General features: G+C 43.4%; 2 protein-coding genes across 8 annotated transcripts in view; one reads left to right on the top strand and one right to left on the bottom strand.

Moving 5' to 3' along the window:
• TSTD2 (thiosulfate sulfurtransferase like domain containing 2) overlaps positions 1-23608 on the bottom strand; it is a 575835-nt gene that overhangs the window by 336270 nt on the left and 215957 nt on the right. The window lies entirely within an intron of this gene.
• Positions 1-23608, top strand: part of TDRD7 (tudor domain containing 7) — a 139737-nt gene that overhangs the window by 82301 nt on the left and 33828 nt on the right. For 5 of the 7 annotated variants that reach the window (XM_032772598.2, XM_075067445.1, XM_075067446.1 and 2 more), the window contains exons 7-11: positions 1447-2039; positions 8674-8860; positions 11330-11441; positions 22211-22413; positions 22533-22667. In XM_032772598.2, coding sequence (XP_032628489.1) covers positions 1447-2039; positions 8674-8860; positions 11330-11441; positions 22211-22413; positions 22533-22667 — 1230 coding nt within the window. Of the gene's footprint in view, positions 1-1446; positions 2040-8673; positions 8861-11329; positions 11442-22210; positions 22414-22532; positions 22695-23608 lie in introns of all 7 variants that reach the window. The other 2 variants (XM_032772594.2, XM_032772595.2) reach the window with 1 other exon arrangement.

Raw genomic sequence — 23608 nt, 5'->3', positions numbered from 1 at the left:
ACCCGCCATAGCGGCGCCACTGTAGGGGGCGACCTGCCGGCCCGCTTGAGTTGCTAGGGTAAAAGTTTCCGACGAACGTGCACGCGCGGCGCGTACACCTACTGGAATGGATATGAGCAACACATCTCGAAGAACAAGAGTTACAAGGTAAGTAACCATGTTTTTCTTTCACTGATTCTTTTTTTTTTTTAAATGGTGGGTTCTTCAAGTGGGAGTCTGTACAAAGTCCCAAGTATAGCAATGGTTACCAGTTCTGTGTTAACCTTTTTTTTAAAATTTGGTTCTGCTTCAGTCAAAAGGGAATTTAACAGCTCATTAAATCCTTCAAGTTAATCTATCTACATTTGATCTTAGTCTGTTTTTCTCTCTCTGCTTCTTCTGTATCTCTTAGTTCACATTTCCATCTCTTCTCTGGTGCTTCTTTTCCCTATATTCCTGGTTTTCCTTGTCCTAAATGCCAGTGTGCATATTAATAGGGTTGCTCTCTGGGCTAGACAGTCTTCTCCCCCCCCCCCCAAGTATCAGAGGGGTAGCTGTGTTAGTCTGGGTCTGTAAAAGCGACAGTTTTCTGTGGCATGACTAACAGACGTATTGGAGCATAAGCTTTCATGGGTGAATACCCACTTCGTCAGATGCATAGGACATCTCTGGGCTTCTGAAAATGAGCCATTCAACAGTCCCACAGGTAGGGCCTCTCCTCCATGTGACAGCAGTCGGTGTCCAGAGAGGAGCGTCACCAGTGGGCTCCAATCTCTCTAAAAATGCACCGCCAAATCCCTCATCAATGGAGGCTTGGTATATTTTAATAATCTTTCCCTGGGGAGGGGCCTGGGGCCTCATACAAAGTGGAGAGGTCATTAATGGACAAATTTCGGAGGCCCTGGAGCTGCCTGGAAGTGCTTTGAGGAGGTTTTGAGGCCCCTACTGTGTAGATTTGATAGGCCTCCAAGTGCCCTTGTTTTAGTAAAAGTCAGTTCAAGAACAGAGCTACTCTTGAGCAGAGGAGCATATCTCATGCTTGAGTTGGTCCTTATCTCTGCTAAAACTGCCAACGAGGAGGTCATATCAGTGCTGATTTTGTTGTCATGTAAAATAATGAGCTCTAGGGTCCAAGGCTGGGAAAATCAGTTTTGGAGTAGATTGGATTGTGTTCTGCCCATCACAGGGGCAGAAGACGAAACTTGCCTTTAAGCACCTCCTAATGCAGTAAGTAGATCCAGTGTTCACTTTGGGAAGGCTGTGTCCTGCTTTCCTGGTCAGTGTCCCCTGTAAAGGGAAAAGGAGATGTTAAGGGAAATCATTGCACAAACAAAATAAAATAGTTCATGCTTAAATTCCTGTAGATATCTTCCTAAGACACTATAAAATGAATAGTTCATTCTTAAAATATTTAGGTTAGATTACTTACAAATGGTCAACATCTCACTATGCTTTCCTTTTTTCAAGGTGGAAAAAGTGTGCACTGGTGGGCATACAGATGTACTCCTTTATCCAGCTAAGAAAATGCAACAATTAGTGAAGAGTGGCATAGACCGTGAAAGAACATCTCAGAACCTTACTTCTTCAAAAGCAGATCCTTTGTTAAAGCCAGTTATGGAGACCAAATCAGCTTTTCTGAATATTGACTTCAAACAGAAAGTTGCAGAAATTTTGTTTAAGTATTCCAATGGTCTTTGGGCTAATGCACTTCCCAAGGTGTATGAAGACACATACAAAGTAAAATTTCCTGAGGATGCTCTGAATAATCTTGACTTATTTTCTGATATATGTACTGTCAACCAGATAAGTGACAGCCCTAAAAAGGCAATCCTCTATGCTAAACCACCAAAGTACATTGATGAGAATCTGAATGCCACTGAAAATGTCCATATCCATGAAGATCTGAAGATAATGGTTGAGCAAGAGTGCTCTCAGTTAATGGAAAAGACCAAAGAGCAGCATCCAGAAAATATAATGGTCCCTCCTTTAATCATTCCAGCAGAAGCATCTCCATCTGTATTGGTGGTAGAATTGAACAACACTAATGAAGTTGTTATTAGGCAAGTCTTTATTTCATACTTTTCTTCATTTTTTCTAAAATCCAGAGATCATTCTGCACAATCAACTTCCTCACTACTTGGCTCACGAAAAGCTATTTTACAAAAGAAAATAGAACAATAGAAAACTGCACTAACAGTACTAAGTATCAGAGGGGTAGCCGTGTTAGTCTGAATCTGTAAAAGCAGCAGAGAATCCTGTGGCACCTTATAGACTAACAGACGTTTTGGATCTTTTTTTTTTTTACTAACAATACTAACGCATTTAAAATATTATATAAATGAACAGAATTGAGCTCAGTGAAGATTCATTAAACTAATCCCAGCATAAGTTTTAGAGTAAGAAGCGGAGAAGGGCTGAGGCTGTTCAGCTGCCATTTGACAGTGGGGTTTTTAAATTGCCGTCCTCTTCATCATCATGCTGTTCAGATGTCACCTTCCTATTATATCTGACCTTTAAAACTGTGATTTACCGATTAGCCTAGGTGTATTTGTTCAGCTATAAAGGAAAACTGCAGTGTAATCTAAACATAAGGACAATGACTATGTACCAAAATTTGCACTTTAATATAGCAATAATTTAATAGTGCTTTGAATTGATTGCATGTTAATTTGTGGCTTAGTCCACTGAGGACCAACATTATAATAGCTCCACTGTTCTAGAAAGGATTGTTGTTATATACATAAACATAGCAAAGTGGCTACTTTGTGTCAGGAAATCCCATGTTAGGCTTACTAGTTTTCTTTACAGTGTGATAGAATGTAGAAAATGTAATCTGTGAAGTACATATATAATAGCCACTGTGCTGACTCTTCACCCAAAAAAGTTTAGTTACAAACCCTTGAAAATTACTTTACACAGCACCTCAGGATGAACTGAGCAGATACTAGGTAGAGTGGTATATCAACACTCCTCTTGTGGCTAAGTCAGTTTCTGCAGAGTTTAAGCTTATATTTAATAAAAAAATTTCCCAGTAATCATCAAAAGCCCCAGTCAGAATCTGGGCCCTATTGTGCTAAGCACTCTACGGATACTTTGGGTGGGGGAAAGACTGTCTCTCAAGAGCTTACTAACCTAATTATACAAGGTAGGGTGAGCAATAGGAGGAAAGAAGGGTGGGGGAGATCAAAGGTAATGGTAATAAGAACATACATTTAAATAAGTACCATAATAAGGGATTTGGAACCAAATTATGCATACATTTAATAAAAATATATAAATCTGGTCAATTATACCAATTTCTACTAAATTTCAAAACTAAATTTCTAATCCTTTTATCGGGGTGGGCAAACTAAGGGCCACATCTGGCCTGTGGATTGGGCAGGACAGTCCCCTAGGGCTGCGCAGCTGCAGAGCCTAGCCTGACCCAGTGCTCTGTGCTGGGTGGTGGTGGCGGCAGCGTGGCCTGGCTCCAGCTGGATGGTGTGGCTGTGGTGCCAGCCACTGGTGCTCCAGGCAGCACGGTAAGGGGGCATGGAGCAGGGGGATTGGACAGAGGGCTGGGGAGTTCAGGGTGGTGGTCAAGAGGCAAGGGTGTGGATAGGGGTCAGGGTAGTTGGGTGGGGGAGGGAATAGGGGGTTGAATGGGGGCAGGGGTCCTGGGGGGCAGTCAGGATGGAGGGTTTGGATAGGGCAGCAGGGGGCAGTCGGGACAGGAATAAAGGGTGGTTGGATGGGGCAGGGATTGGGGGGGCTGTCAAGGGGTAGGGATAAGGGGTGGTTGGATGGGGCAGGGGTCGGGGGGGCCCTCAGAGAACAGGGATAAGGGATGGCTGGATGGGGCAGGGGTCCCGAGGGAGGGGATCAGGAATGAGAGGAGGGGTTGGATGGGGCATGGGTCCTGGGGGGGAGGCGGGAGTGCATCAGAGAACAGGGGTGCTTGGATGGGGCAGGAGTCTGGGGTGGGGGCAGATAAGAGGTGGAGGCTGGCCCTTCATACAATTTCCAAAACCCGATGTCGCCCTCAGGCCAAAAAGTTTGCCCGCCCCTGTTTTAGTTAGACATAATTAAGAGCCTCAAAACAGTGGTGTTGGGCTGTAGAAAGATGGAAACTGTTCTAAATGGAGTGTTAACTCTGAAGCCTACTGATGATTGTATCAGAAACAACCATCTACTTTGGGTTTATGGGCAAAATGTGACTAGAGGACCAACACTTTTCTTTCTCAGTCTGAGCCTTAACACCGTTCACATAGTTGTCCTTTACCTCAAACAAGTTCTTACTCTTTTATTTTTAAGTGCTACAATTGCAGGGGGCTGGTTGTAATTTTATCTTGAACTTGTCTCTAAAACCAGTAAACTAGTTTGTGCCAAAACTTTTAACCAAGATGGTATACCAGACTCTCTCTGAATGGAAAAATCACTGATCAAAATAAAGGAAAGGCCACTTGAGTTTGTGACTGAGCCTAGGTTATTAAAAAATGATACACTTACTGAACAAGGGAGAACTGAAAATATAGGGAGCCCCTGGAAGAGTTCAGTTATAGTCAGATTAAATTAATTTAAAAAACAGATAATGGTAAATCTGAACTGGTGGCAGCAACTGTGGGATGATTTTTTGAGGGGAAAATGGCCAGTGTAAGCAAGGACTTGGTTTTGTATGCTAGAACATTAATCAACCAATGCAGATTCCATGCTTCACATCAATAAGGGAGGTGCACAGAGCCTGTCTTTCTCCCCACAGCTTTGTGTTCTGTCAGATCTGGAACCATGCTCAACACTTTATTTTTAGTCTTTAATTTTGACATTAATTTACTGTACACTTATTACATACTGTTCAATGGATGTGGAAGCCCTATACACCAACATTCCACACAAAGACGGACTACAAGCCATCAGGAACAATATCCCCGATAACGTCATGGCTAACCTGGTGGCTGAACTTTTTGACTTTGTCCCCAGATGTGAAATAGTTGTGGGTGAGGACAATGTATACCTTCAAGTCAGTGGCACTGTTATGGGTACCCTCATGGCCCCACAGTATGCCAACATTTTTATGGCTTAGCATTTTTCCCCAACTGTTACTCACACCTTCTTGTCATCGTGATTATCACTACAAAAGGTTTTTTCCTGCTTATAATAGCCCACCTTAATTGATTAGTCTCATTATAGTTGGTATGGCAACACCCATTTTTTTCATGGTGGATGTGTGTGTCTATATATTCATTTTTCCTGCTGTATTTTCCTCTAGAGATGTGTGCGTAGGGAGCGATTACACTCTTGTGCTGGTGGGAGTGTTACTTAGGACAAGCAGAACTCAGCTTTGCTCCTGGCGATGCATGAGATTTGTTTTACTGGTATGAAGTAAAGGTGAAAAGCTGGCTTTGAATTCTGAGGGAGAACACCAGGCCTCTTAATGGATATTGCAACAGTCTTGTGCTAGACTATTAATCTCCATTTCTCTACCCTTCAGAAGTTGAAGCACAGAAGCTAGAATGCAGTGGTGGAAGTTGCCCTCTTAATTTAATCCATCCTGTCATGAAGGGTTAATGGAATCTCACACTGCTGATCATATGAGAGAGGTTTCATTCTACTCCCCAGTAATATCTGGGAGGTAAATGAATGCAGTGGTTTCAGGAGGTAGACATCCTGGTGAGTCCAAGGTACCTGTCCTTGGAAATGATGTGAAATATTTCTCTTTGTGGGCAAATTAATTCACTTTTCAAAGCTAGATAGACTTGCTCCTTGATTTCATATCTTTGCCGTGGGAAGAAGAAAGTGCTTTGGCTAGTTCGCTCTCTGAGAGGGAGAAATGATGCAATTGTACATCTGCCCCAATGGGATACTCCCCATTCCATGTCATCTGTCTTACTGAAGGAGTATGGAAGATGACACTAAACTGGGAGGAGTGGTAGATAGGCTGGAGGGTAGGGATAGGATACAGAGGGTCCTAGACAAATTAGAGGATTGGGCCAAAAGTAATCTGAGGTTCAACAAGGAGAAGTGCAGAGTCCTGCACTTAGGACAGAATAATCCTATGCACTGCTACAGACTAGGGACTGAGTGGTTAGGCAGCAGTTCTGCAGAAAAGGACCTAGAGGTTACAGTGGACAAGAAGCTGGATATGAGTTGACAGTGTGCCCTTGTTGCCAAGAAGGCTAATGGCATTTTGGGCTGTATAAGTAGGGACATTACAAGGAAATCGAGGGATGTGATCATTCCCCTCTATTTACATTGATGAGGCCTCATCTAGAGTACTGTGTCCAGTTTTGGGCCCCACACTACAAGAAGGATGTGGAAAAATTGGAAAGAGTCCAACAGAGAACAACAAAAATAATTAGGGAGCTGGAGCACATGACTTATGAGGCAAGGCTGAGGGAACTGGGATTGTTTAGTCTGCAGAAGAGAAGAATGAGGGGAGATTTGATAGCTGCTTTCAACTACCTGAAAGGGGATTCCAAAGAGGAAGGATCTAGACTGTTCTCAGTGGTAGCAGATGACAGAACAAGGAATAATGGTCTCAAGTTGCAATGGGGAAGGTTTAGGTTGGATGTTAGGCAAAACTTTCTCAGTAGGAGGGTGGTGATGCACTGGAATGGGTTACCTAGGGAGGTGGTGGAATCTCTTTCTTAGAGGTTTTTAAGGTCAGGCTTGACAAAGCCCTGGCTGGGATGATTTAGTTGGGGTTGGACTAGATGACCTCCTGAGGTTCCTTCCAACCCTGATGTTCTATGACTAGGGAAGCTAGTGAGACGGTGTTGGCTGCAATGCTATCAGTGTGATCAGATTCCTCTTTTATTTGTTTGGACCATGACTGTGTCTCGGCTGTTCCTTTGTTTACTTTAGATTGGTACTTGGATGATACTCTGCTGTCTGAGATTTAACCAGGGTAGAATAGAAGTTGAAAGCAGTTGGATGGGGATTTTAAGATATTCAGATTTGCATGGTTAAAGTAGTCCTAGTGAGCATGATTTTGTGGGTAGAGTGCAAGTGAGGTGGTTAAAGTGCTTGATAAACTTCATAATAGGGATATTGCCACCATAGGTAGGTTGGTATATGCATATATTTACAAGTATAGATCCTACAATATAGATACATGGATGTGATTTAACTCTTTCTAGCAGGATAGTTAGTAACTTTTTTTTTTTTCCCCCCCCCCCATTAGGAATAAACTCACTCATTGAAGTTAAAGCCTCTGACCACTCAAGTTGATTCTCTTTTTATATATAGACAGAGATTCTATTAGTTTACTACTTTGGAAGGAACACAGTAGGGGTGCACTGCCATAGTGAACATTTTAAAAAGTGAGCTGCATTTTCAGTTTTCAAACATGAAATTCACTTCATTTTTAATGAACTGTAGCTAAGAATGCCATAATTCCTGTCTTCATGGCTTGATATGTAATGGGCTCTCTTCACAAAGGTGAATTACATTTCATACAAGGCAAATACTTAGTAATATGTAGCTGGACATCTTAGCATATGGTGGAGTGTTGTGATTCTACAATCTAAGTAAATTATGTAAAGATAACTTTAAAAGAATCAGGAAAAAGAAATCTCTCTCCCGGTATAAACTTAATTTGATACTTCACTGGCTTTAAGAAAACTAAATCATTTAATGCCCTGTTAATCGGATGTTTGACTATTGCCAGAAACTAGTTAAACAGGAATGTCCTGAGTAATTATATGGCATAATTTTTTACATTTTTTTAAATGAAATTTGGCGCTCTTCCACCCTTGGTTTGGGTTTATATGACCTTTGCCTTTATAGCTGGGCTGCTGCAGCAGTCTGTCTATCTACTAGACTGCAGCTCTGCATTTTGCCACTGACAAGTGAAAGGAAGCAGTGTGACAGCTGATGGCACAGTAACAGCTGAACTAGCACATGAATGGTAATGAGTAAAGGATTAGAGTTAACCACAGTTAAAGAAATAACTTCACTTTCTTCCCAAGTCACAGCCAGGGGAAATGGATGGAGGGGCAATCTGGGAGATCAGAATCTGACCCAATTGAAGAATGGATTGTTCTGGGAAACAAATCTGTCTAGGGATGAACGAGGACAGCTGCCTAGTATTAGGGATCAAGTCTGGAGATCCAGGAGAGAGACTGCAGCAGATGGTCTGACAAGTTTGATGCCTAAAGCTGCTCTAGTTTCCCTGAGATTTGTGTGGGGAAATTTTCCTTTGCACAAAGTTTAACTTGGTGAAATCACACTGATGTTTCCATGAATGTGGAGGGTCACAATCCTTTAAAGTTTCAAAGATAAGTTCCAATTTCCTGGTTGCATCATATCTGACTTCAGACACCACTCAGCTTATAAAATGAAATATACCTTCACTACCAGAAGTGCTAGGGACTTTCACTGGAAAAGTTCAGGTTCTAAAGAGTACTATAAGATCCCTTACAGTATTGGACTGATCCACTAGCAATTTTCTTTTTGCATAGTTACAATCGAATCCAAACAGTTCTATGGGGTCTCTCATTAGACCCTTACCTAGCTTCAGATAGTACTACTAAATTCTTTGCTTCTCTAAGAACTATAACTGTGTTTCTGTATCCTCATTTTTTGAGAGAAAGTTCAGATACCGATGTGACTAAATATCTACATGTATGCTTTTCTGTTTCAGCTTTTGCATCTGCTCAACTTTTCTGTTGCTGTACTTACCTCTTTGGTGGATTTGTTTTCCCTGACATACTGTAGGTACGTGGGCAAAGACTATTCTGCTGCTCAAGAACTAATGGAAGATGAGATGAAAGAATATTATAGTCAGAATCCCACAGTATTGCTAATGCAGTCTGTAAGCATTGGACAACTTGTCGCTGTACATGCTGAGGAAGATAGCTGGTTGCGTGCTCAGATAATTTCAGTGGAAGACAATAGAATAAAGGCAAGCAACTCTTCCGTTCTGACACTTTGTGAAAAAGAACTAGTATAAATAACAGGTAACAGCTGTGCATTTATCACAGCAGGATCACTCTGCAGTACTCAGCAACAAATTGCTTGTGCTCTTCATTATATGAAAAAACTGGTTTTAAATAATTACAGCATTGCAGCTAAAGTAAATGGTCTGTTGCATTTTTCCTGGTTTTTTATGATAGGCTTGTCTGTGTTCACTGGTAGCTCTAATACACTAATGTATCCTGTGCATCATTATGGAACTTGGAAGTAGTGCCTCCATCTTCCAGCTGTAGAATGTAAATGTCAATAGATAACTAGAATGCTGATCTCCTGAATCCAGTCCTAGTGCAGTTACCACAAGTTTATCCTTACTGGGTTTTTTGCAGCTTAGCCCTAGAGCTTAGGCTCACTTACGCTGACTTGGTAGTCCTGCTGTTGTACTCAGCATGCTGGTTAATATAATACCTTGAACAAAATTATTGAACTCTTCACACTGCTGCAGTTTCTCTTCTTGTTCTTTGTTCTCTAGAGTCACTGTTGTATTTTTGGTGGCTCTACTTAGAGAATTAGAACATGACTGAACTGAAAGGTTTTTTTTAAGAAAAATTTCAAGCCTTTGTGTCTAGTGTCACTATGTAGTTATACTAACTAATCCTAAATGTTAGGTTTTTATTTTTTGCAGTCTCTACTTCCCTAGTCAGCATGACATACTTCCACTAAGATCTGCTAAACACACTTCTAATACTAGTCCACTTCACAAATTAGTCTAGTGGAGACATGCAGTTTTAAGTATCTGTTCCAAAACTGTGTGAGTTCTCATTCAGCAGGGAAATCATGAGGTGAGACACTCTGTCCAGTATTCGAAGGCTTTAGTGTTAGCTGCAGAAAAACTACAAGGACAATAGTAGCTAATGTACCTCTGATTTCTCTCCAGATTACAGCTAACTGCCATGGCTTGCACAGTAGGGGGGCCAGTGGTGCTTTACAAGAACAGCCTGCTTTCTGAAGTATCACTTCCAGATTTCTTGTTGAAGTCTGGCTTTCTGGAGTGCCTGGTTTGCACATCAGATTTTCAGAAAGGCTTCTAAATTGTTATCTCTGAGCCTGGTGATCTTCAAGAAGTTAGCATGGTGCAGTGTGTAGTTCAGAAAAACAAGAGACCATCTGTATAAGCTGCTACAAAGCATCACTATAGCTGCTTCTGTTCCAACCACCATCAGCCATTTTCTCCCACTGACTAAGCAGTATACTTGTCGAGATGATATGAAGTCTGCTGTATTCTCAAACCATGTAACTAACAGAAATGAGACTCAAAAAGGTTCCATTCTCATAAAAACAAAAGGGAAATACGTAGAACTGCACTGAAATACTATTAAAGGGACTGGCCTAAACCCACAAAAGCCAAAAAATTCAGAATTACCACTTTACTGCCATCTTCTGTACTGTGCTGAGGCAATATGTACTAGACAGCGCTATCATTTTGTACGCTTTGAAGTGCTGATGTTCCAAGAAACAGCTAACACTGATCTTGCAGTGATTTCAGGAAAAAGAAAAAGGGTGTGGAGCACTTTTTCTAAGCCTTTTTTTAATTGACATTAAGTTAGTTTGAAGAATTTTCATATAATGGTATTGCAAATTATATACCATGTTAATGAGAAGCAGATTTTTGTTAACAGCTGGCTGTATAAAAATGTGTTACTAAATAATAAGTCCACCAAGTTTGTGTTTTCTGGATAAATCATTAAAATAGTACTAACTGTGACAAAGTTCCTCATTTACCTTGGTGGGTCCTGCGCTTATTTGCGGATTTGCTCACCTCAGTGATCTTCCCCTCTGGTGGAACCCATAGTCTGGGTCAACTCCTCCTGTGTCTGATCAGGAGTTGCGAGGTTTGGGGCAGAACCGGAGCCTGCCCTCTACTCTAGGTTCCAGCCCTGTGGATCGCAGCTGTCTATAGTGCCTCTTGTAACAGCTGCATGACAGCTACAACTCCCTGGGCTACTTCCCCATGGCCTCCTCCAAACACCTTCTTTATCCTCACCCCAAGACCTTCCTCCTGGTGTCTGATAATGCTTGATTGTCTGATAATTCCTCAGTCCTCCAGTAGCACACCCTCTGTCTCAGCTTCTTGCTCCCAGCTCCTCTCACACACTTCCTCTCCTCTGGCTCCTCCCCACCTGACTGGAGTGAGCTTTTTAAACCCAGTGCCCTGATTAGCCTGCCTTGATTGGCTGCAGGTGTTGTAATCAATGTAGCTATCTCCACTGCCTTCTAGAAAGATCTTAATTGGCCCCAGGTGCCTTGATTAACCTGGAGCAACTGTCATTTGGTTACCATGGTCCTAGGGATTTGTTCAGCCTGGGGCTAACATACTTTACTGTAGCCATCTGGCCGTGCCCCATCACATAACATACTTGTAATATGAAAAATAAATATTTCTTTTTCTTTCAATTATTAGGTATGCTATGTTGATTATGGCTTCAGTGAGATTATAGAAAACAACAAAGTGTACAAACTAGATAGACGCTTCTGTTTGCTTCCATTCCAAGCTGCAAAATGTAAACTAGCAGGTAAGAGGAACTCTTTTTTGAGATAATTATTAAATATCTAGTACCATAATTTTGCATGCAACTTAACAGAGGTTGGGGCAGGGAAAGAGCCCTTACCCCTAAAACCTTACTGCCTACTTCAGAGAAACCTGGGAAATGAAGGTGAGAAATGGAGTTAGATCAAATTAATGTTTTTATTTTGGCTAGATTATTAAAGCTGAGTCTGTTTTCAAAAGGCTTTTGTTTTACCAGAAGAAAATAAATTATTTTATTGAATCTAGAGGGATCTTGAATGTATATTTCATGGTCGAAGCTTGTTTTAAGACTAGAAAGAGATCAGCTGAAATTTTTCTGGTTTTCTTAGTGTTTTATGTTTTGATGGAGAAAGCTAGTTACTCTTATCCTCCCTTCCTGCTTCACTCCTTTTATTACACTTGCTTGTTGCATCTTATTTATGTTGCTGGGCAGGTCTCCCAGATCCTCCAAGTCTGTAGCCCCATTATACAAGGCACTGTATGGACACATGGTATAAGTCCCTGTCCCAAAGAGCTTGCAGCCTAAGTAGACAACACAGACAAAAACAGAAGGAGAGAAGGGAAAGTATAATTGCTCCATTTTACATATGGGGGAAACAGAGGCCCAGAGACACTAAGGGTCAGACTTACAAAGGTATTTAAGCTCCTAAAGGTGCAGATACACTTGATAGGACTTATAAAAACCCCTAAGCAGGTTAAATACCTATGTTCCTGTAATACTTTCTTGGTGTATCCAAAATTGTAAATCACCATTACCCTTCTGCTTCAGCGTAAAAGGAATCTGCTGGTGCTGAACTGAGTAATGACAACTCCTTCCCACTCCAGTTTTGGTAGCCAGACCCACAGATTTCTGTTCTAACTTTGCCTTGTAGGTTAACCCTTTGTGTTCTTCAGTTTCTGAACTTTCCAGAAGTGTCTCCCTACAGTATCCATCCTGTTACTGGACACTCACAGAAATTACCAAATGTGTGGGAGGGGGGAAGGGTGAAGGAGAGTCTCTGTGTGTGTTGTGATAGACCCAGGCCAGTTGGGTATAGCAGAAGGCAGATATACTGACCAGTGGATTAACAGTTTTCTGATCCCTGACTGACCAGAGCAGGGGCTGCTCCAGGCTAATGAGAACACCTAACTCTAATTAGCCTGCAAAGAGTCAAGTGAAGCTAATGTGACCACCTGACTCTAATTAAGGCCCTGCTGATACTATAAAAAGGATTCACTCCAGTCAGGCTGGGGAGAGCCAGGGAGCCAGAGGAGAGGAAGTGTGGCTGAAGGGCTGGTTGATGAAGACATCCTCAAACCATCGGTAAGGGAACCCTAAGGTAAGGGTGAAGAAGGGAGAAGCAGGAGAGCTGTGAAGAAGTGGGCCAGGGAAACGTAGAAACTCTGTCAGTGAAAGGTTAGCTGCCAACAGCTGCTACCATTAGGGTCCCTGGGCCGGAACCCAGAGTAGAGGGCAGGCCCGGGTTTCCCCCAACCCACCACTACAGGAACATCTCTTGGGAGAAGTCAGGCTCCTGTCAGGACAGGAGGCTAAACTGTTCTGAAATAAGCCCCCAGGGACAACAGAGACTGTGGGAGCTCTCTCACCAACTTCCTTGCTGGCCTGTGATGAAAAGGTCTCAGTAGACTGTAACCCTGGCCCTAGTGGGAGAAGGGCTATGTGGAGGGTCACAGTGAGCCACTGAGGCTAGCATAAACCACCTAGAAGTGCAGGACCCACAGGGCCAAGGTCAGAGCTCTGCCACATGTATACACACACCACTTGTTTGATTTAACTGGGAATTCACACTCTGTTTAATGTAACAGCACTGATATATGCTTATAATAAAACAAAAGTTTATTAACTAAAAACTTGATTTAAGTGATACTATGCAAGAATAGTAGACAGAAATGGTTACAAATAAAACAAAAAGCTAAAATGCTTCTAAGTGTTTGTTTGCAGTTTTGTTGTAGCCATTTTGGCCCCAGGATATTAGAGACGGGATGGGTGAGGTAGTATCTTGTATTTTACTAACTTCTTTTGATGAAAGAGACAAACTTTTTTGAGCTTACTTTGAAGAGCTCTGTATAAGGTCAAAAGCTTGTTTATTTCATCAGTAGAAATGGGTACAATAAAATATATTACCTCACCAACCTCTCTCTCTAAAATTTAATGAGTTATAGCCTTGACTAAAGTAAGCTTCTTACCTCAAGCAGCCTTTCAGCATCACCCACCTGTGTGGTGGGGTTTCCACTGTTTAGAGATACAAAGAGCACTCGCAGCTTTGTCCCCAAGTGATGGATAACAAGATGCCATTTGCTTCTGCTTATATTCCCCAAAGTTCCATTGTCTTTATTTCAAGAGTCAGGGTGACCCCCTGGGGTGAGACTCATGTGCTGATACCATGCTGTTTCCTCATCCTTCTGGTAATTGGTGTTTACCTCTGAGGCAAATGAACTGCCTGTTGTCTCTGGCATCACCATACTTAGTTTATATTAGAGACAGATTGATAACTATAGTGCTTCTTGTCTGGAAGCAACCGTGTTTTTCCCTTTGCTTGTGTCAGTGTTAATAATACATTTTACAGTGATATTAATGACCAATGTGTCATGGGCTTTCATTTGATATCTCTCAACATTATTTAAAGATAGTTATGACAGCAACGTGTAGGGTGCAGTGAGTTTGTCAGGCTTCATAGGAATTGCTGTTACATGGCAGTGAACCCATTGCCAGTGGCCACTAAGCAGCTGTTAGGGTCACAATCCCATTGACTTTAATGGGAGTTTAGACCTCTTGTAAATCTTACTAGTCATTAAGTCTGGCCAGAAAACAAGGTCTTGGAGTGCTTGTGTATGCCTGTTACACCATAGGGGGGTGTGCATCCCATACACCCAGTGTTGGGGAGTTTTCTCTAGGGTCCCTGTAGGGGTGGTTCCTCCTGCAGGATCCCTCAGTTCCTTCTTACCATCTGTGGTTGCTAGTTGAAACCTTTTGTGTTCCCTGTGAATCAACAGCCTGGTTCTTTGAGCATATGTCCCCATGCATGCGTCACTGCACTATGTGAGTTTTCAACCAGAGACTGCAAAGTAGTATTCATGGGCCCACGCCTGTGCAACACAGTGTATCTTGCTCTGAATGAGGACATATAGGGAGGCATGAGCCTGCTGCCACTCAGTTCCTTCTGTACAACCTGCAGCTCAAGACAGAGTTTTACTTATTGCTATGTTTGGCTTCCTGCCTTATCTTGCGTATTTTGTGTTTACTGTTTTTGTAGCTTTTCTTTTAATTCTGTTTCCTTATACCTTATTTTGTGTTGGTCAAGAAGAGGAGGGGGGCTCTTTCCCTTCTTGTTGTGTTAACAGTTCTACTCCAACACAAGATTAAATCCAAAACCCCAGGGTTTAAGAGCTATGAAACATGCCATTGGTCCTTTCCCCACAGCAATGGACACTCTAGCTGCCTGTGGTGTTTAGGGGGGACTCGCACAACCCTGCCAACATTTGACTGGGTTTTAAGGTCAAATTCAAGGAGGACAGGGAGAGTAAAATTAAGCTCATACTAATGGAGCATTCCTTTGCTCCTGAAGGGTTCGCTTCCCTCGCCTGTACATCGGCCTCTACATCAGAGACTGTTGCAGCTTTGTCTGCAGCCCTGAACAATAAGACCTCAAAAGAGAGGAGGTATTCTTCTCCCAGCAGGGAAACTAAGAATAGGGGCAGATCACCACATGAGACGTCTTGTCCTCTAAGGGTACAGCAGAGGCTCCTACTGAGTCCAGCACCAGGGAAGAAGCACTTCTTGAATGTGTCCACCACAAGAGCAACTACTGAGGCAGCACCATCCGCTCCCTTGTGAAATAGCAAGACACATCACATCCCAATACTGGCATCTTGCAGTACCTCTGAAAGGGGATAGGACTCTACAACCATCCTGGTACTGCAGCAGCCCCCCATCTCACTACCCAGTACCAACTCTAGGTGAAGGATATCAGAGCCCTCCTCCTCTTTCCAGGTCCTTTCTTCAGAGGAGCTTTTCTCTGAGCCTGAATTGTCAATTATAGAAGGATCTAAAAGCGTCATCTCCATGGTACTCCCACAGACGTAACATGTTGGGACTGGTTTACACTTCCACTCTTTGGTACCTATTTAGCATATCATCATGCTTTCACCCTCACTTAATTCAGGGGAGGACTCCTCAGACTCAGATCTCTGTACAAGGATCTTTCCTGGTACCCTACGCCTATCAGCCCCTGGCATGAAGACGAGCATGAAGAACCTACCAGACATTTTAGGCCCAGAGATTATGAATTTCATTGGAGTCTTTCCTTATCCACCTCCCCCGTGGGGCCATTACAGTGACTAACTTCATTGGATGCCTAGGAGAAAGCACCAATACCCACTTGCTTCTGCAGAACATCCTCTAGTACAGCACACCTTGGTTCTGCACATCTCTCTGGTACCAGAAGATGTACAATAGGAACAGGAGCCTCGGCCAGAGGAGATCTCATCTCCATCTGCAAAGTCCATATTAACCTCTGGATGAGGCAGTGATGCCACCCCTTCCCTCCTGTGCAAATGTTTTCAAGACCTTCAAGGAACTTATGGTGGAGGCTACCTATGACAGTAACTGGAACTCAATATAGATCCTCACCATCAGATAAGGAATTTAAAAGGTGGAACTTGATGGGAAGGAAGAACTATTGATCAGCCACTTTCGAAGTTTGCATTGCCAGCTAACAGGCCTTGATGGCGAAATAAGATTTCAATACATACTTCATGTTTATGCATTTTATTGAGCAATTGCCACAAAACCAAAAATCAATTTGTCTGTCATAATTTATTACTAAAGGACAGTTGATTGTGAAATCTTCTCTGCAAGCCACTTTAGATGCTTCCAGATGCAAGGCTGTGGCAATGGTCATGAGAAGAGCATCCTGGTACCAACCTCAGGACTTCCAGGAGAAGTTCAAAACACAATGGAAGACTTCCCATCGAAGAGCCTAAGCTCTTCAGTGAGAAAACAGGATTCTCTCTCCACACACTCAAAGACTCACCCTCACGCTCAGGGCAACATTGCGGTTACTGGGGATTGATGTGCCTGGAACAAAAAAAATGATTCAGTAGATCTCAAACCACTCAGAGGTTGAGACTATTCCTTTACCATCAGCATACTTTTCCTAAGGGCATGTCTACACTTACCTCCGGAGCGATCGATCCAGCGGGGGTCAGTTTATCACATCTAGTGAAGATTCAATAAATTGACCACCGAGTGCGCTCTGGTCTACTCCAATACTCCACCGGGGAGAGAAGCATAGGCAGAGTCAACAAGGGAGCATCAGGACTGGATCTACCACAGTGAAGATACCACGGTAAGTAGATCTAAGTATGTTGACTTCAGCTACATTATTCACGTAGCTGTAGTTGTGTAACTTAGATCAATTTTCCTTCCTTTCTTCCCCCCACCCTAGTGTAGACTAGGCCTAAGACTTGGACCCTTTCAGGAGAAAGACCAACGGGCTTCCAAGTCTGTCTTGTATCCAGTCAGCTCCGTCCTCTGAGACACTTTTGACACCTTAGTCATGGGCATCGAGTTCAGTATGCCTTTTCGCTGGATTAACGGTTGTGCAACCCCTCCTCTGGAAACTAGTGTGTTGCCTACGTGCTTGGGGATACCTTACCTCAGACAAGTGGATAATGGAAGTAGTCAAAGTGATTATTCTGTGCAATTCCATTCTATTCCTCCTTCCCACCCTACCCCTGTCCCTCTTCAGGGATCCCTCTCACAAGGAACTCTTAAAGCAAGAGATCCACTTTTCCTTCTTCTGGGAGCTATAGAACCAGTCCCTGCCATCAGTGTTCTCTAAAGGAGGGTTCTATTCCAATTACTTCCTGGTTCCCAAGAAAAGTGCAGGGTGGAGACCAATCCTCGACCTCAGGATCTTGAACTATGTCCTAGCACAGCACTTGAGAGTGGTGACACTAGTCACCATGTTTCCATCCTTAGATCCAGAAGTCTGGTTCATTGTGCTCAACCTTCAGGATGCCTGTTTCTGTTCTCCTCCATCCTTCACAAAAACATTTCCTAAAATTTGTGATTGAGGCAGATCACTATCAATATTGATTTCTCCCCTTCAGACTCTCCACGTCCCTGAGGGTGTTTGCAAAGATTCTTGCGGTGGTAGCCCCTTGTCTACGTCAATGGGGAGTATTGGTGTTCCCATATCTGGATGACTGGCTTCTCCAGGGCCAGTCACCTCAAGAGGCAAGAAGCAAAAAGGGCATTAATGTTATTTCAATATTTGGGACTCACATCAGCCACAAAAATTCATACTGTCTCAGGTTCAGAGAACAGACTTTAGTTATAGGAGCTACTCAGCTCCACAACAGCAAGGGCCTACCTACCCAAGTAGAGACTCTCTCCACCCTGTACAACCTAATCTCAGCATAACATTGCAGCCTAAGGAGCTGCCTAAAAGTCTTAGACCACATGACTCCTCATGTGATAAGGCACCTCAGGTGCCTCCAGAGACAGATAAGAACAGTGTATACCCCAAACAAACACAGCCTCTCCAAAAGCATCACAGTGCCTCAGAAAGTGTGTTGGACTCTTACATAGTGGGAAGATCCAGAGAAGGCCTGTGTTTGAACCCCATTCTTGCATTCAGTGCCCTGGAAAAACCTTGCAATGGATTGGTGTCTGTTGGGATGGAGAACTCATCTAATGGGGGAGACAGCACAATCACATGGTCAGTATAGGAATCTGCTCCATAGCTGTATCTTGGAGCTATAAGCAGTATGGTAGGCTTGCTAACACTTCCTTTTTGTCATATGAGGTCTGTCAGTCAGAGTAATGCTAGATAACAGGACAGCAGTGTACTATATCAGCAGACATGGAGCAAGGTCCTAATCCTTATGCAAAGTCACTAAGGCTGTGGAACAGGCTCATCACCAATCAGGTAGAAATATCATCAGTCTGTCTACCAGGCCTCCAGAATACAACTGCAGACTCCCTGAACAGACACTTCTGGCAGGATCATGAATGGAAGCTCAAGGACGATCTTCTGCAGCATCTGACGGTACTGGGGTAAACCTACTTTTTTTTTTTTTTTTTTTTTTTTTCCCCCCTACCCTGAACCGTACAAAAATGTCACCTGTTCTTCTCCAAGGGAGGTCATGGTCATGACTCTCTAGGGGATACCCTAATAACACCATGGCACAGGTCTCATCTTTATGCCTAGCTTCCTGTTTGTTTAATTCTCAAGACCTTTCTCAAATTACATCAAAAAAGGAGCAAGAGTTATCATCCTAGCACTTGCTTGGCTGAGTGGTACTCAAACCTCATCCACCTCTCAGAGCTAACACCCCTCAAACGTCTGATCACAAAGGATCTGTTAACACATAACTCAGGGACCCTTGTCATTGAATATGAGAGCATGGCTCCTCAGTGACTCTCAGGCATGGAGTTAACCTATTTGAATAGTGTTCATTCAGTTCTTATCCAGTAGAAAGACCAGTCTGTATTCACAAGACTTACCTCCAAAAGTGGATGCTCTTCCTATCCTGGTGCTCCCTCCTATCTTCTCAAGCACCAGAAGGTATGCTTTCCAAGATCCTGGATTGCCAGTTAAAGAGACCTGTTTCTTTGATGATATGCACAGTATCAGAGTACATCTGGTCATTAAGACAGCCTTTCACTCACCCATCCAGGGCTTCTTAGTCTTTGGTCACCCTACAGCAGCCAGCTTTTTTAAGGGCCTAAATAAATCTGTTTCTCCTGGTTCAACAACTGGCTGCAAATGGGACCTCCACCTGGTTTTCAGTACCCTAAAGCAGTAGTTTTCCTACTTTTTTTTTCCCTGGTGACCCAGTTGAAGAAAATTTGATGCCCACGACTGATGATGATAGCTCTAACCGTTAAAAGTCCCGCTGGCAATGCTGCCTGGCTAAGGCAGGCTAGTCCCTACCTTTTCTGTCACGGCGCTGCGCCCCAAAAGCAGCCAGCAACCGGTCCAGCTTGTAGGCAGGGGGGACAGGGCTCCATGCATTGCCCTCCCATTCTGAGAACCAGCTCTGCACTCCTGCCGGCTGGGAACCGGCCAATGGGAGCTGCGAGAGGGTGGTGCCTGCAGGCGAGAGCTGCACTGAGCTGCTTGCACACTTCCACCAAGAAGCTGGACCTGCTGCTGGCTACTTCCAGGGCGCAGTGTGGTCCACAGTGCCAGGTCAGGCAGGAAGCCTGCCTTAGGACCCCCACTGCACTGCTAACTGGGAGCCGCCCACGGTAAGCCCATGCCCCAGTCCTAAGCCCTTCCAAACCCAGAGCCCCTTCTTGCACCCTGAACCCCGCAGCCCTCACCCCCTGCACTGCAGCCCTGAGCCCCTCCCACACCCCAAACTCCTCATCCCCAGCTCTGTTGGTTCACAGGCATCAACAATTTTCTTCAATTGGTTCACCAGAAAAAAAGGTGGGAAAACCCCTGGGAGTGTTTCTGCCTGTGACAAACCCAGCACCTTTGTTGGATCTAAATTTGTTGTTTGCTTTTATTGACCACCTTTCATGCCTTAGCATCTTGCTTGTTTCTATATCTGTTGGTAAAGGTAACCGCCTTAGTAGTCATCACCTCTGCTAGGAGGGTGAGAGAACTGAACACGCTGGTCACTGATTCCCCATTCACAGTTTTTTTGTAAGGCAGGATTCAGCTTAGGCCACGCTGTAGGTTCCTTTTGAATGTGGTCTTAGACTGATTCAGATGGAAATCTATCTACCTGCCATTGTCCTTCCCAAAGCTACATATGTACTAGGATGAGCAAAGACTCCACATCTTTGACATTCCTTGATCCTTAGCTTTGTAGCTGGATAGGAGAAAGCCCTTTCAAGTTTCTTTCTCAATCTTTGTTTCTCACAGACTGTGAGAGGGGGACAACCAATCACAACTCTATAGACTTTTGAAATGGATAATGCGTTATGGTGCTGCTGGTAATGCTGCAAAAGAGGTAATTCCTCCTGACAAGCTTGTAGCACACTCGACTAGAGCACATTTGACGTCAGCAGCTTTGTGGTTTGTGTCTCTATTATGGGCAATTGCAGGGCAGCAACATGGTTTTCCATTCATACATTCACCAGACAGTATGCACTGTCTGCTGCATCAAGAGAGGACACGAATGTAGGGAAAGCGGTCCTTCAGTCCGTCTTTTGATGAGATTCCAGGCCCCGCTGCCTGGGGTAACAGCTTGGGAGAAACCAACAATGTAATGGACACATGCAAGTCCTCAAAGAACGAACAGTTACTTTACCTTCTCGTAACTGTTCTTTGAGACATGTTGGATATGTCCATTCACAACGTACTCTCCTCCTGTGACACATCAGTCTACCATTGACTTCCTGTGCAAAGGAACTAGGGGAGGGATGTTTCTGCACTGTGTACCATCACTCCAGAGCATGAGCCGTTCATGTGGGGGGTGTGGTCACTCTTATGCATACTGCTAGGGAGAAAACTCCAGCACAGTGCACAGGAAGCGCATATGCCTGCAGTGTACCTAGAACAGTGTTTGAGAAGGTAAGTAACCATTTTCTCAGTTGCATGAAAAGTTTGGAGGTTTTGACATTTGTTGTTCTTCCAGTGGGAGGATGGGGGGGAACAAGACTCCTTAAATTTAAGGGAAGGGGGATAGGGAGGCAAAGATAGGGTTGGAGTTGCCTCTATCCTCCAGAATGGCCAATAGCATGGTTTAGGCAGACTAGGAACTGGAACCTGGGTTTTCCACATCCAAATGAGTGCCCTAACTGTTTGGCTGTTTGCTCTTTTGGGATAGGGGATCTTTCTTTTTTCCAGAAATTCCATCCTGGACCTGAGAAACCTTTCTAATGAATGTTTTGTTGAAACAACATGTATCTGAAAAATTTCAGATTCAACCAAAAATCTTGTTGGAAAAATTCCTGATCAGCTGTACTAGGTGACGGTCTGCATCTTTAGTCACTTATTTATGTTTGTAAATGTGACCTGAAGTGACTTGAGCCAGGTCATGCATGCCTGTGGCAGACCTCAGAATTTAATGCAGGCATGAATCCCAGTCCAGTTGCCTGCACCACAAGATCATTGTGCCTCTCACCATATCTTAAATTACATTGTAAACTTTTCACAACAGTGACCTGTGGTGTGGCAGTGGCTCTGCCTGTGCTTCATTTCTGGTCTACCACTCCTCCACCCAGCCTCCAACGCCTTACCTTCCAGGTTGTGGGGGCTTAGCCTTCCAGCTAGGTCATGTAAGAGTTCCACCCCTTCCAGGACACACAATGTCCCGAGTAAATGCACAGAATGTAAACTCTTCCCTTCCTCAGGGATGCTCTGATAGCCAGCAGCCCACACTGGTTCTTGGCCTTAGCCAAACTTGTCTCCCACAGTGAGAGCTCCAGGTCTGTTTTCCCTTTTTATACAGCAATTAAAACTTAGAACCTACTGTAACTTGCATTTGTGATTTTTATGTAAGAAAATGGCCATGAGTGACCATGGAGAATATTTTTACTTTGGGATATTGCTTTCCTTTACAAATCCCGTTTATTAGTCTTGAAAGTGTATGATACAAAAGCATTTTGGGGGGAAAAATTACACTAAAGAAGAAATGTTACAGAAAACTAGGGGGAGGTCTCTTTACAAATACAGTACATCTCCTGTTATGTTCTGATTCTTGGAGCTGAGCTCCCAAATGCAGGCAAAGATACTACACTTCCCTGTGGAAAAAATGATGGGTGGAAATTCTGAACTGCTTATTTCACAGGGCTAGAAGTCTTTTGTGATGATCCTGTTTTAGTGAAAGTTGTTGAATCACAAACCTGTGGCAAGATATTTGCTGTGGAAATACTGGAAAAGGGAGATATTCCGCTTGTTGTTCTGTATGACACATCAGGAGAGGATGATATAAATATCAACGTCACCTGTCTGAAGGCCTTGTGTGACAAATCGCTTGAACTACACCTTCAGGTACTATTTTATCTATGATGTAATACTTGTTCATTTAAAATTCTGAAGTGTTAAATCATGGGGAAGGAGTACAATACCAGAAACTTGTTAAATTTCTTCCTTCAAACATTTTGTTGCAGGCAGATGCTTTATATACAAATGTTAGAGTAACCAACGTTTGCTCTGATGGAACCCTATATTGCCAAGTGCCATCGAAGGGCCTAGCCAAACTCCATGAGATCTTGCAAAAATTGGAAGACTACTTCCATTACAAGGTGTGTAATGAGCAGAGAGGTGCTGAGGTAATGTTTTTGATTGTCTTACGCTCCCTGCATCTCAGCTTAACTCTTTGCTGAGGCACAGAGCAGGAATTCTGTCTTTCAGGACTTTTTTCAGAAAGCATTAGACTGTAGCTGTTAATAACTGTTCCCAGCCAGCTTCAGAGTGCCATACAATTTCTTAGTAAAACATTTAATAAACAGAAAAGCTATTGTAAATAGTTTTTGGAACATACTTATGAATAACTTAAACAAAAGCTAGTAAACTGGATGTAGTAAATTTCCTCATTATCTCTCGTACAGACTTCCCCACTTTGTAGCTATTATATATTTTAAATGCAAGGTTTCAACATGACGGTTACACTTCTGTATGTTAGCGCACACAAACACTCTAATTCTCTCAGGTGATTTTTGGTCTTTATAGAGTGACCATAATAGATATAGTGTGTCATCTGCACTCTTCTGAACTTGAAAAGGAAAAGGCTGAGTTGCAGCCAAACGCTTTGGAGCCTTGTCAGCAAACAAAAGTCTGGGGGTCCTACTAGCTAGCAGCATTCCAACCTTTGAGTTAACAGTTGACTGGCTCCCTTGTTGGTGAGACAGAAATCAGTTGTCTGTATCCATACAGGGATACAGATATTGGGATCAGCATATCCACTATCCAGTCCCTGGATCTCTAAGATGCTCATTCTGTAGAGCACTACCTTTTCCCCATGAGCCAAGTCAGGTAAGAGTATATAAACCATCACCTCACTGAGTTCTGCCCTGTTCTCTTTTTAACTGGAGCAAGATTGCAGTTCAACTCAAATAGCTAATAGCTAAATGTAGGTTCCATAGTCTCTGTAGCCCAGGGGTCTCCAATGCGGTGCCCGTGGGCGCCATGTCGCCCACCGGCACATCTATGTGCACCCACGTACTGGCCAGCGGACAAGCATCCA

This window comes from Chelonoidis abingdonii, chromosome 6 (genome assembly GCF_003597395.2).
Source record: "Chelonoidis abingdonii isolate Lonesome George chromosome 6, CheloAbing_2.0, whole genome shotgun sequence".
Taxonomy (NCBI): domain Eukaryota; kingdom Metazoa; phylum Chordata; order Testudines; family Testudinidae; genus Chelonoidis; species Chelonoidis abingdonii.
Note: the sequence above shows the minus strand (reverse complement) of the source record. Positions and strands in the feature narration are given on the sequence as shown.